Source organism: Vombatus ursinus, unplaced genomic scaffold (genome assembly GCF_900497805.2).
Source record: "Vombatus ursinus unplaced genomic scaffold, bare-nosed wombat genome assembly UNPS02014809.1, whole genome shotgun sequence".
NCBI lineage: Eukaryota > Metazoa > Chordata > Mammalia > Diprotodontia > Vombatidae > Vombatus > Vombatus ursinus.
This window is the reverse complement of record NW_020954587.1, coordinates 13,212,706-13,227,014: the sequence shown is the minus strand read 5'-3', so window position 1 is coordinate 13,227,014 and position 14,309 is coordinate 13,212,706. Positions and strand designations below refer to the sequence as shown.

The 14,309-nt window shown below is 37.7% G+C and overlaps 1 protein-coding gene across 7 annotated transcripts in view; it reads right to left on the bottom strand.

Annotated features, from left to right (window-relative positions):
• EVA1C (eva-1 homolog C) overlaps positions 1–14,309 on the bottom strand; it is an 83,831-nt gene that overhangs the window by 44,875 nt on the left and 24,647 nt on the right. For 5 of the 7 annotated variants that reach the window (XM_027875653.1, XM_027875656.1, XM_027875654.1 and 2 more), the window contains exons 2-3: positions 6,843–7,039; positions 2,915–3,038 (exon numbers count right to left, since the gene is read on the bottom strand). The exons of 1 other annotated variant lie outside the window; for it this stretch is intronic. In XM_027875653.1, the coding sequence (XP_027731454.1) occupies positions 2,915–3,038; positions 6,843–7,039 (321 nt within the window). Of the gene's footprint in view, positions 1–2,914; positions 3,039–6,842; positions 7,040–9,543; positions 9,565–14,309 lie in introns of those variants that run through there. One more of the 7 variants, XM_027875658.1, reaches the window with a different exon arrangement.

Genomic DNA, 14,309 nt, shown 5'->3' with positions numbered 1-14,309 from the left:
GGAGGATGGAGTGATGAGAAAAGTACCCTGTAGGGCAAGATGGTAGTGGAAGTCCAGATTGCAGCCTGGAGAGGAATGAGACATGGCTGCCCTTGGTGCCCTTCTTAAATGCAGGTTTTGAGAGAAGCCACGCAATCAGGGAGAGAGGACACAGGGGCAGAAGGTACATCCAATGCATGAATTCCAGGGCTGGAGTGAGGCTTCAGTATGAACACCCAGGCATGACAGGGGAAGTCCAGAGAGCAGCCTGGACCAGTCAGTGGGGTTCATAATTTCCTTGTCATCTTCAATTCTTTTTTCTCATTTACTTCACATATCTATTCAGTTGTCAAATCTTGTCATTTTTATCTTCATAACATCTCTGATCTATGTTTTCTCCTCTTTACTTCCATAGCTACTACCTGACTTGGAGCCCTCACCAGGCTTGGACTATTATTGCAACAGCCTCCTATTTGGTCTTCTTGCCTCAAGCCTCTTTCCACTCAAATCCATCGTCCACACAGCTGCCAAAGTGATTTTCCTAAAGCATAGATCTGATCATTTCATTCCTCTCAATGAATCCCAGTGATTTCCTATTACCTGTAAGATCAAATATAAATTGCTCTCTTTGGCATGTAAAACCCTTTCCAAACTGGCTCCATCACATATTTCCAGTCTAAACAGTGATCTTAAAACTTAAATATTTCCAACCCTAATACTACCCTGTGAATTTAAAAGGTGCCACAATAGTACTGCTACTTAGAGTAAGAGTTAACCACTGATGGGATCATCTTGGAGCCTGAACGCCCAAGCCAGGATTGAGCTGACCAGAAGATTTGGATCTTGAGTTGTTGCTCAGACAGCACAGGCTGAGGGAAAAGTGAAATCTGGTCAGTTGTCCCATTTGTTACACTGAGTCTTTCTTATATTCTAGGACAGTCTAATATGTGCATGTTTTAAGTATTTGTCAATCAGCAACAAACATTCATTAAGCGTTTACTACGTTCCTGGAAATGTGCAAAACACTAAAGAAATAAAGAGGACCTTAAAGGGTCCTTTGTGTTTTAATCATTTTTTTTTTGGGTGGTAGAGGTAATAAATAGCAGTCCCATACTTAATATTCATTACTTTGTACATTGAGCAACTTTAATGGAAGGAATTTCATTCCTTCTGGGATACCCTAGACATGAGTCATACTTAGGTTTCATTTAAAAGAATTTCCCCAAGACTCTGAGGTGGGAGCATAATGCATCATGTGAGTGTGAAAAAAAGTTTGAATCCCTTCTCTCTGGGGTCTGGATTCTTAAGGATTGAACAAGATTCATGTGAGCACAGAGCTGGGACCTGGTACTTTTTAAAAATCTAAAGAACTAAAGCCAAATTACTGCTGTATGCCTCACAAATGATACCAAAGTTTTGCCTGTTTTCAAAAGAGCAGAATAGAAGGCACAGGTAGGCACACCAAAAATAACTTATTCTTCCAAATATGAGGGCATAGAAAGAAACTGAAATGCCTTTCCAGGACAAATTTGATTTGTCAAAAAATGATTTTTGTTTTTCATACTCAAAGAGGACCAAAATAACAAGTCGAGGTCAATGTATGGTGTCTCCAATTATGGCTGATCAGACCAATACAAGCTTGGAAGGCTCTACCACAGTTTGGGCACAAATAGTCTGTGTGAACATCTGGGATGGAGATGTCTCTAAATTTGCACATCTCATTTCTTTGGAGCTACTGCAAAAAATAAAAATAAAAATATTCAAAAAATAAATAAAAACAACAATAAAACCCATCCCTAACTTGACAATGTTTTCCTTTATTTGCTTTTAATCAAAATTTCTAGAATTAGATAAGCTTTTAAATTGCTTGTAATATATATTTATTAATATTATTTTGATCTTTGGCTCTCCAAGATTGAACCAAAGGGAATTCCCACTACACACAGTGGGAATAAATAAGCTGCAGCTTATTACCAATAATGATGGCATGCTAGAAGTCAAATAAAGAAAAACATCTATGACGTAAAGTGGGCTGGTCATATAATAAGACTGAAAGTTAACATTTGGACAGCCAGCATCTTGAAATAATACTTATAAATCATTAAAAGAGCTAGAAGAAGGCCTTTAGGTTGTCGCATAACTGTTCTGTGAAGGATTTATGGGAAGATATGTCCAAGACACGAACAGATTAAAAAGGCAGTGCGTCCCTATCAGTGGAAGGAGTACCCACGTGGATGATATCATCAATCTGTTGAAGTACCATAAAAATTACTTCAGTTTATTAAAAGTAACAAATGAGTTACTTTTGATAAGAACATAGCACCAGACTAACACAAAGTAACATAATCATGTAACATTTTATTATCTTAAGAATGCGAGAGGAAGTTTCTCAAACCGATTTTTAGAGTAGAAGGAAACATTAAATACAGGACCTGTCATGTCCAAACTGAAGCAGCGAAATACAGAGACAGAGGTGAGACAGGCATTTCTATAACCTGACTATGCTTTTGAAAAATCGTATGCTCCTTTGTGTCACCTTCTTTGTCAAGGATTTGGCTATTCACCACAATGCACAGAACTTGACATCACAAAAATAACATCTACACATCATAGAGATCAGAACTTCCTGGCATTTAACATATATGGAATCGTACAATGTTATATTTTTCAAATGTTCAGCACTGTACACGTACCATACCTGTATTATACCGTAGGCAGCTACACACCTTGCCCATCCCTAGTTTTGACTTTGGATATGTTCATAAAGTTTTATAACAACATAGAGTATTTTTTAAAAATCATATAGATTGGGAATTACTGAACTTTCATCATGAACTTGTTTATTCAATGAGCTTGTTTATTATTTGTTTTATTACAAATAACCATAACAAATCAAACACCCCTCAAATATATTACCACCAAAACAGTTACTTACTAGGTTTGCATTTAAAGGAGACCAAGAGGTATTTAGTAGTTCCTGGACAAAGGTCAGGTCCAAAAACACGACTATTGACAAGAAGCTGGCAGGCTCTCTGGTTCTGGCACTCATCCAGCACTTTCTAAAATAATAAGTAAAAAGGGATAGCCTTGAAAAATATACAAAACTGTAACATAGCTAAAACCTGAGCTGCACTTGTATTCTGAGTAGGAAAGGAAACATTTTGCTACAGAACACATTGTAAAACAATTGTTGGCTTTTGGTGATGATTGTGGGAAATCAATCAGGTTGGCTCTTTGTCTCACACTGCATAAGTGAAGAGAAAATACCTAGTCAAATATTGGCAAGCCCAGATGAGAAAACCACCCTCATCAGGTTTTATTTATTACAATATTGCTAGTAGGCCTGAAAAAAAAAAAGGCCAAGGGTTAACCAAGTACAAGAGAATACAAGCAGAATTATGGAAGATTTGAGCCAGGAGCAGCAGCAAGCTGATAAATGTTTAATAATTAGTCTCTGTTTTAAAACATATGTATATATATGTATGTATACATATACACATGTATATACATATATACATGTGTGTATATATACATACATATACAGACACACACACACACGCACAACACACTTCTAAGTTTAATCTGCATCCTTTACATTTTCTCTGTCACTTTTTTAAGTACAGACAATCACAAAATAATAAGTCAAGCCCTTATGAGCAGTGTTTGCCAATTTTGGAGGTACAAATCCTCATTCTGAAAATTTAACTATTGGCTCTCTAGCTTCAGCACACCTCTGCTAGAAGGAACTTTAAAAATGATCTTTCCCAGCTCTGTTCAACTGATAAGGAAGTTATACCTTAAGGTTAAGTGAGGTTAAGTGACCTGGTCAATGTCATGCAGTTAATTCTTTAAACCTAGACATGATCCCTTCACAATGGGATGAAATGACAGAATAGTTTTGCCATTTGTAGCAATTTGGAAATCCAAACTACACTTTTGCCTTCTATTACTGTTAACCAAGACACAAAGTTATATATGACACTGACTTTCCCCTCCAAAACTTAAAATGAATAGTCTCTGGGACACATTTCTTTTATGGCATAATTTTTACATTTCCAGTAGAATACTCTTCAAATCTCTCTCCAAAATCTGGTTTAGAAGCTTTCCTTTGTGTCTGTCTGTGTCTCTCTTTCTTACAACCTGCCTTGCATGTTTCTTAATGAATCTATTTTGCAAATGCACAACGAGGGCTATTTGCCCCAGATAAGGTCCTGTTATAGCACAGTATTCCAATACCTAGTCACAAAATGTAACAAACCTAGTCTGAAATAAGCATTTGCATCTTGGACTTGATTCTAGTAAAAGGACATTGACTGCTATAAAATTATTCTCTAAGAATTAGGTACATGTCTTCTAGTATTCCTTTGGCTGAATGTCAGACTGAAATTAGCAAATATTTTCAAGCTTTTCTTTTTCCATCATAATGCACTAAATATCTCCATGGGCCTGTTGGTTGTCCACATTAAACAATATCAATTTATACATCAGCTATAAAGCAAGATCCACAGCTAATTCAAGAACCTGACTCATGAAACTGCAAAATTTCATGAGACTGCATTTTTTTTTCTGATGATATCTATACTTTCACATGGCCTAAGGGTCATTGTTAAATTATCCGGTCCTTAGATAATGCTGGAAGAGAAGCAAGCTTTACTTTCAGAAGAGGCTCTTTTGAAAGTGCATTATAATCTCTTCTTGGCTGGTAAATACTTTGAGTAGGGATTTCTTGTTGATATTCACTTATGGACTCCAACAACTGTTATCATTTCTGTGGGAACATTTGGAGCTGCCCTCCTCAGTGACATTCAGCCTAGCCTCAAGATACCAAGTTCGAATTAAAAGGTACCAAAATAACTATTTATCTCTGAAACAAGATGACTTAATTTTGAGATGCTAACATCAAACAAGAATAGTCTAATAATCATTTTTTATTATTCCTGGTCAATGGCCTGTTCAAGTGGGATAGGCAATTAATTGCCTGTAGTATAGAATTATAAAGGTACTAGACACAAGACTTTGAAAGGCATAGAACTTTCAGCTTTCTGGAGTTTCCCATAAAATTTTTTACTGGGCTGAGGAAGGCAGTAGACTGCTTAGGTGCCAGGGTTTGGTATGCCAGGGACTAGTGTGACAGGGGAAAGAAATAGAGGCAGACCTTAAGTCATACTGCCTTCAAAATAGGTAGTTAAGGGGAAAGGAGGCCAAGAGGAAATGTAGTTAAGGACTCCTGTGCGTCAGATATTGACTTAGTTTTTAAAATGCAGCATTATTTATGTTTTATTTGTTTTGTTAAATATTTTCCAATTACATTTTAATCTGGTTATGGTTATACTCAGAAGTAGCCCTCTGGCTGAGTGTTTGACACCACTAAGACCCAGTAGTAAAGTCTATAAGTTAGGTCAGTAAATTCATCTTAAATATACTCATTCTAGCCACTCAGTGGAAGCCATAAAGAAGAGTGAAAAAAATGTATAGGTTTCTCATGTCATGTGTGATTTCAGAGGAATACTTCTGAGTCTGAAGGGAAATTGAACTGTATAAGGAAGGAAGGAAGGAAGGAAGGAAAAGAAGGAATTAAGGAAAGAGGGAGGAGAGGGGGAGGAAGGGAAGAAGGAAGGAAGGAAGAATTATTGCACTTACTATGTGCAAGGCACTGCACCAATCTAAGATTTTACACATACTACTTTATTTGATCCTCAACAAGCCTGGGAGGTAGATGCTATTATTATCTCCATTTTACAGTTGAGAAAACTAAGGCAGCCCAAGGTCACACAGCTACTAAGGCCAGATTTGAACTCAGGTCTTCCTGAAATCAAGTCCAACATTTAAGTCACTGCACTATGGTGTAGTGGAAAGATCTTTGGACTCGGACTCAGCTGACCTCTGGGGTTGGATCCCGCCTCTGATATTTATGTGCTGTCTGACCATGGACAAGTCATACAGCCTCTTTGAACCCCAGTTTCCTCATCCACAAAATGAGAGTAACAATAGCACCTACTTCCCAGGATTGTTGGGAGGATCAAAATAAATTAATGTGTATAAAGTGCTTTGCAAAACTTAAAGCACCATCTAAATGTTAATTATTTTCATTGTTGTTGTTGTCATTATTATTATTAATCATATCTCTCCCTCTCCCCTGATCTTAAATATGACAGGTTCATTTTTTTACCCAAGGTTCCTATGGCTAATAAACTAATGTATTTTCCTGTTTGTTCTCTAGTACAACCCAGCCATACCACATTAATTTCAACAAAATTAAAAGAATACTTCAGGAATATTTTTTTATTTAAAGTCAAGTGACTTTTACAGCCAATGTAGTATAATGTAACAAGCAATGAATTTGGAATCAAAGGACCTGGTTCTGGTGCTAACTCGACCCCTCACTCCTTGTGTGACCTTGTACAAATGTAGTTTACTTCTCTAGACCTTATATGTTTGCCTAACAAAATACATTTATTGTTTATCCAGAAGAATCACTAACCTTCCCTTCCTATCAAAGTACTTATAGAACCCACAGACTGTAAAATTGAAACTTAATATAGTTGTACCTCACTTTATACAATAAATACAATGTGTGAACTAAACTGAATTTTTGTAATTTGAATAATATTTGAACTATTCTCGGGAAGCTTTCTGTAGAAAGAATTCTTCTGTGGATCTCTTTGTAAAGCAAATGATCCTTCCACTCCCAACCACCAATTTATCATTTGTATAAGTCTAGAATGTTACAGATCAAGTTTGCTTTAAAGTGAGGTACATCTGAATTTTACATTACATATATATTTAATATATATGCATATGTATGTGTTTATATATTTTGAAATTATTCTGGCATTCAAAAAAAAATCTATGAAGTGCAATACCTGCAGAGCTGTGGGGGCCACACAGGTTAAATGGTCTTTCATCATGGTTGCAGGCTGCTGGGAATTACACATTTGGTAATCTTGACCATAAAATGCTGACTGGACGCTAATTGTAGAATGTCGAGGGCACTGAAGACTCAAACGGTTACCATCACAAGCATACACAGTGTGGTTTTGCAGAAGTTTGGTTAGGTAGCCTAGAAAATAGTTAACAGTTAACAGTTATCCCAGGAATACAATGTCTTCAAATATTAGGAAAACAAGAGGCATGGTGGCAACTCAACGGTCCTCACTCTGGGGTACATTAACTTGTTTTTAAAAAAATGTTTTGATAACCATTTTTCAATATAATTGAGGGCAGTGAGGTGGCACAGTAGATAGAGAGTGCTGGACCTAGAGAGTCCAGTCAGGGAGACCTGAGTTCAAATCTGGCCTAGACATTTACTAGCTGTGTGACCTGGGACAAGTCACTTAACCTCTGTTTGCCTCAGTTTCCTCATCTGTAAAATGTGGATAATAGCACCTACCAACTAGAGTTGTTGTGAAGATCAAATGAGATCATGTTTGTAAAGCACTTAGCACATAGCCTGGTACATAGTAAGTGCTATATAAATATTAGCTATTATTATAATTGGCTTCCTTTGTAATCCTATGTATTTTATTTCATGCTTACAAAAACATTCTGATAAGGTTCCACAGGCTTCACCAGACTGCCAAAGGGGTCCATGGCACCCAAGAAAAGTGAAGAAACCCTGGCTGTAGAGCATTAGACTTTTAGTCAAGGATACTTGGGTTTGAGTTACACCTCAGATAATTTCTGGTGTGACCATGACTAAGTCATTTAGCTTCCTCAGTTTCTTCATCTGTAAAATGGGGATAATAACAGCACCTCCTTCACAAGATTATTGTGAGGCTCAAATGAAATGATGCACACAAAGTGCTTTGTAAACCTTAATATACTATAAAAATGTCATCTCATTATTATTTTCGACAGCCAAAAGCTTATTTTTCATTATAAACAGCAACAGATTCATCTTGGCTCATGACTCTAAAATCATGGTGTGGGGATATCCATAATATTACACCTAACTGCAATGGGAAAGTAAAAATAAAGCCATTTCCTAGAGTCAGGGGTCCTATGTCACCAGGAGACAATGTATAGAGCCTGAGTCTCTGGTGCCCGTAATGCTTGGAGAGTGGGTGAGGATTAAGTCGAGATCCAGCGTTATCATGAAGGTTCTAAAGTACCTACTGTTACAGGAAGAAACACCCCCACAAACTCAAGGATTTCTGTGTAAATGCCACTTAAGCACGTAGCTGCCTGCCCCGAGTGAGTCATACTCAAACTTTCTTATCTTCGTCCATTGGCTAGTGCCATGCATTCTTGTATGGACAGGATATGTGTTTATTACAGAACAGTTCCTGTGACAACTGGGTCATGAAAAACCAGGAAAGTTACACATAATGAAGACCTCTTGGGGCTAAGGTCTCTGAAGAAGAGATGGGTGGGAAAGTATAGGAATGGGGAGAACAGGAAGAATCACAACTTCCCAATACTTTCCCCATTGTGATGGTGTTTGATAACTTCAACAACAAAAACAGGTTAGTGCCTCAGAGCTTTTAAGGGTATGTAAGGTGCTTGGCATCTGACATCAGAAAATGAATAAACACCATTAAGAAGCTACTGGGATAGTATGATGGCAGGCCTTTGTTCCCCTTTGAGGAAGAGTGAAAAGGCACGGGAGCGTCTGAAATGCTTCTCATGAGGACAAAAGGGTTCATCTGAGCTGAGTGAATCCCTTTCCTCCCTCTCACACCTAATGAGGTCAAGAGAGTGAGGGAGCTGGGAAGGGAGCCAGGGACTTTCTGATGAGGTGTGTGGGAGATAAGTTTGGCAACAGTTGGCTTCCAAGAGGGAGGAGAAGGCTCTCTTAAAGTAAAAGGACAAGAGTCCTCTCTTGGGGGAACTCGGAGTTCTCCCAAATGCCTAGATTTCTACTGAAAATCATCTATGCTTGAGTTTCTTCCATTGTCCTAAAATCCTTTGTATTACTATATTCAGTAGCAAAATGCCTCCAAGTGAGCCTGTGGCTTCTCTAAACCTGACTCAAACTTCCAAAGGACTGGGAGAACTTGGTTTTGGAGGAGTCACTCTGCCCAACTAGGAGTGTTCAACAGATGTGTGTTAGATACTCAAGTCCTATGTTTGGTCTCAAATCTCAAGCCCTCATAGCCCTCTTTTCTCACACCCTCTCCTTTGGGAAAACCATCAGGATAAAGGCAAACATAAGCACTTGTGAATTATAACCTATACCAGAAACAAATATAATGAAAGGTGCACTCAAGGCTTGGATCTAATTCAAAATGACTAGCCAGGGCAACGCCATCTTCTTCACGTTGCACAAATGTCCAGATACAAGTAACCACTCAAAAAAAAATCCTCAAGACAGGCCTTCAAGCTACATTCCTTCATTTATTGGGGTAAGTACAAAACAGGACAGCACTGGACAAAATGCACAAGCTGGTGTTCAGGTTCTCTACCTTCTTTTTTCCTATCTCCTACATCCTTTCCAAACTATCCCACCCTTTACATGGAATTCAGTGTCTTTAGGCTGTTACATGGCACCTAGGTGACACAATGGATAAACACTGGGCCTGGAGTCAAGAAGAGCTTAGTTAAAATCCCACTTCAGATACTTACTAGCTGTATGAACCTGGACAAGTCATTTAACCTCTGCCTCAGTTTCCTCATCTATAAAATGGGAATAATAATAAAATGAGATTATTTTTAAAGCACTTAAGCACAGTGTTCAGTCCACTATTAATCTCCTAGCCAAGGAAAGTGTTCTATGTCACCAGACCTGTTCCTACTCCCTACCCTGTCCTGTGTCATATCCTCTCATGGCTTTGATGAACTATTGATGATGACTATTAATGTTGCTTATTGAAATGGTCCTGGCTTAATGTGCTATCATACTCAGGAAACAGATTTGCATTTGCATAGGAATTTTAAAGGAGATACAATGCCTTAACTCCAAAATTACATTTAAAGTGAGATATTTTGCACATAGTACAGCAGTGTGGAAGGCGGATGAGGAAAAGATCAATCATAGCAGACATGGCATTCTGCAACTACTTTTATGAGAAAGATTTACATCCACACTGTTCTGGAATAATGATGTCTGGTTCTGTATCTGATATTCCTCTATCCTTTCTGAGGATGCTTGAGGATGAGGTTTTATATGGCCACAGTTTCTAACTGATTTGATACAGAGAATATTGGAAGGCAGAGAGGCACAGTGGTAAGAGAGCTAGATGTGGAGTAAAGATGTCATGGGCTCACCATTTACAATTGGATGACTTTGGCCAAGATAGTGGGATATATTGGAACGAGTGTTGAATTTAGAGTTAGAGACTTGGGATTTGAATCCTACCATGGCCACTTACTATCTGTACAGCCTCGGGGCAAGTCTCTGGGTCTCAGTTCTTCATCTGTACATTAGGAGGGATTTGATTACCTCTCACCTTACCTCACCTGTGGCTCACTCCCTGTAGTAAAAGGATGTATGAGGTGTTTATGCAGTAGCAACATATTAACACCCAGTAGTCACCTCTCTCTGATTGAGTCTATAGAGGAAATCCAATTGGCTGGAAGGAAATTAACCCACATCCCTGGGGGCGTTAAATAGCTAAGTCTTCAGGCAGTTTAGAGGAGGATAGACCTAGAGCTGTCAGTAGGAGGCCTGTGCAGCCAGAAGGGAGAGGAGCCAGCTTCTCTCTGTCTTTCCCCCTCTGCCATGTCATCCAACAGCAGAGCTACCTGCCCAGAAGGAGACTGTTAATGATTAAGATTGAGAGTTCATCAGTTTGGGGAAATTCAGGCAGGAGCCGGCAATCCCTGGTATTCCAGAGTCAAGCTTCAAAGAGGAACAGACCCTGGGGGCCCAGTTGAGCAACTTGTCTGGTAGCAATGCTATATTCAGTGGGGCTTCATGAGGAGTCCACATGGAAAGAAAGGTCATTTGAGGCCTTGTAGGTCCAGGGAGCTGTGAGTGGCCATGGCCACATTTTCCAAATATGTATGCTCTATGACCACTGTACTCTAAATCTGCATCCACTCTTCTTACAGATGCCATGAGGATTTGTGAGAAAGCATGTTTCAAATTTAAGAGGGGAATGTTTTGTAGCTATTGGTCTTACTATGCCATCTTAGGAAATGTCTTTGCTAAAAGTTAGCTGTTTAACTTGCTATTAATGGGAAGCATTACAGGTGGGAGACCTTGAACCATAATGTTAGGAGTGGTGCCCCCCCAACCTAAGAGAAGCAGCCTTCCCCTATGGATACAACCTGTAAGTATAATGTACATTGGGGATGGTGGACTAAATTGCCTCTAACTCTGTGAGTCACTTAACTTCTCTGGACCTAAGTTTTCTCATTCGTAAAATAAGAACATTTGACCAGGTGACCTCTAAAAATCCTTTGCAGCTAGAGTAAATGGCCTCTAACCAATTATTTACCCCATACATACTCTCCCCTTACAGATGAATAAAAACCACCCTTTCATGGTTGATTATTGTGCTATGGACCAAACAAGTGTATGGAAGATATTAAACTTATCCTTTATTAAATGTAAAACTATTATAGATTAAGATTTCTACAATGTTTCAAGGACTTGCTCAAAGACTGTCTTCTTCATGAAAACAGTCTTTGATCTTACCAGTTGGAAGTCAATCAACTCCCCCTCCTCTAAGCTTCTACAAAACTTTATACCTATTTCTGCAATTACACTTTTATATTCTATTTGGTATTATATAGATATCCACATAGCTCATCTTTCCTCCTAGAGGAGAATAAAATTGTTGCAGTGGGAGGCACAGAGAAACTCACTGGCACAAATGGAAATAATACCATTATTATGCCTATACCCCCCCAAAAGTCAAAGAAAACAGAAAAGGATCCATATAGATTTTTTAAAAAATATAGCAGCTCTGTTTGTGGTAACAAAGAACTGGAAACCAAAAGGTTGCTCATCAATTGGGGAATGATGAAGACACATTATGCTACTGATTATATTACAGTATATGGATCATATGATATTTAGTATTATGTATAGTATATTAATTACAGTATATGAATGGAATAGGATTGTGACTTAAGAAATGATGAAGGGGATGTTTTTGGAGAAAACTGCAAAGACTTATATGAACTGATGCAGAGTGAAGAGAACAGAATAAAGAGAACTATTTATATACTACCATTACTATAAAAACAAGCAACTATGAAAGACTTAAATGACCAATTATGATCCCAGAAGACAGATAATAAAGCATGTTACCCACCTCAAGGTGCAAACATGCATTTCTGGACATGGCCAATGTAAGAATTTGTTTTTCTTTACTATGCATATTTGTTTTATTGGTTTTGTTTTTCTTTCAATGGTTGGGGAAAGAAAATAAATTTTCATTCATTAAAAAAAAGACATCAATATCAAAAGGCAAGGCAGGCAAATCACTCAATGACTCCTTGTCTGTTCTGTGACTGATAGTTTTGAGGAAGGAATGACACAAATAACATTGTATTATTTTGTTATTAGCTTCTTGAAATCCTATACTCAATCATGTAAGGCCATTCAAAAATGCTTTATTTCTTAAATAGAGGTTGCACAATTCCATAGTTTATTTGTAATCACATATTTACTGCTCTTAAGTAAGATGAAGCACACAGTAGTAAGTAAGTCACAGATTTTGAATCTTGTTAAACAGAGGACCCAAAGTGTATTACATAAAATAGTCTTACTCTTTTTTCATGTAACCCTCAGACTTCATTATTTCCAGAAAATGTTTAACTCAGCAATGTCTGTGTAAATATATCTATTGTATACAAGCAGAAATGTCCATGATTTTTATCAAGGTTAGAAATTTCATAAAAGGAATATTTTGAAATGCTTAGGCATCACCTAACAGTAGCTCGGAGTTTACCCTTTTATTTTTTAAAAATGGATGCAGGTGAAATGGATAACAAGCCCTTCGAGACTGCCCTATCTATCTTCCCAGAGCTCACAGCACAGGAACAACTGGAATCTTTCTGCCAGCTGCTCATCATATCTCATGTGTGCAAATGGGAGGAAAATGTGTTGTTTTGTTTAGTAAAGAGGAGCCTCTCCATCAAAACTTCATTGTGTTATGGAGGTGACCTCAGATTCTCAAAGGCTATGGCAGCTGAGTACAAGCTCTAATGGTTTCAACAATGTAGAAATAATAATAGTTAGCACCTAAACAATGCTGTGAAGTTTACCAAGTACTTTATATATTTTATATGTATATATATATATATATATATATATAATAAATTTGATCTCCAAAGGAACCCTTGGGAGTCAGCCCCATTTTACAGACAATGAAACTGAGAAGGTTAAGTGATTTGTCCAGGGTCACAGTGCTAATAAGTGTCTGAGGCAGGATTTGAACTCAGCTTTTTCTGACTACAAGTTTAGCATGCTATTCATTGTGCCATCTAACTGCCTCATTTATAAACCAACATCTGTTATATAGAATGAATAGGTAGAGAAGTTCTAGAAGAACTCAATAAAATCTTCCAAATTAAGTCAAAACAGATTTGAGTCCTTAGTGACATGAATGCAAAGGTGGACATAGGAGAGTACATCAAAAAGTATGCTGGAAAACCTGGTTCAGGTGTAAGAAACAAGAGAAGCCAAAGATTTATGGACTATACGGTAGCCTCATGCTTATGTATCATACATACTTTCTCTAAAAAAAAGTCAGTAGGCATGGGGAGCATCAAATAATAATGCACACACAGTTGTTTCTATTTTGACAGAAAGCAACTGGTTAACAATATAAAAGTCATTTTTGAATGAGTTATCCATGGACAAAACAAACAAAAATCAATGTCATATTAAAGGAAAAAATAATAAGAATTTATGGCTTGCAATTGAGGAAACTCCAACATGATTTATTTAATCAAGTTGATGAAGCTTAAAAATGGGCAATGGATAAAAGACACAGACACAGTCTATCACCATTTCCTAACAAAGTTTAATCAATATAAATCAATAAAGCATGGAGGGAAACAAGTTTATAGTAAGCCTAACAAGAAACCCAACTAAGCCAGATGATTCCAAGGTTAATGTATTTGTATCCCTAGCCTGACACATAGAAGAGCTTTTAAAAAGCTAGATGATTTATTGATAGAAAGACCACAAGCAAATGAAATACTTTAAAGACTGGTAAAGATCTTTATGACACTGCTACCTGAGTGACAGCTTGACAATAAAGATGGGAAGAGCAGCTAGACTAAGCCAGGTATTTACAGAAGTGGCACATGCCTAGGGAAACGCAATTTGGAGCCATCTAGGGATAAAGTCTGAGATTATCCAAAAGAGGGGAGAATACAAAATACCTGAGAAAAATCACGGACTTCATCAGGACCCAAAATATAAGTAACTA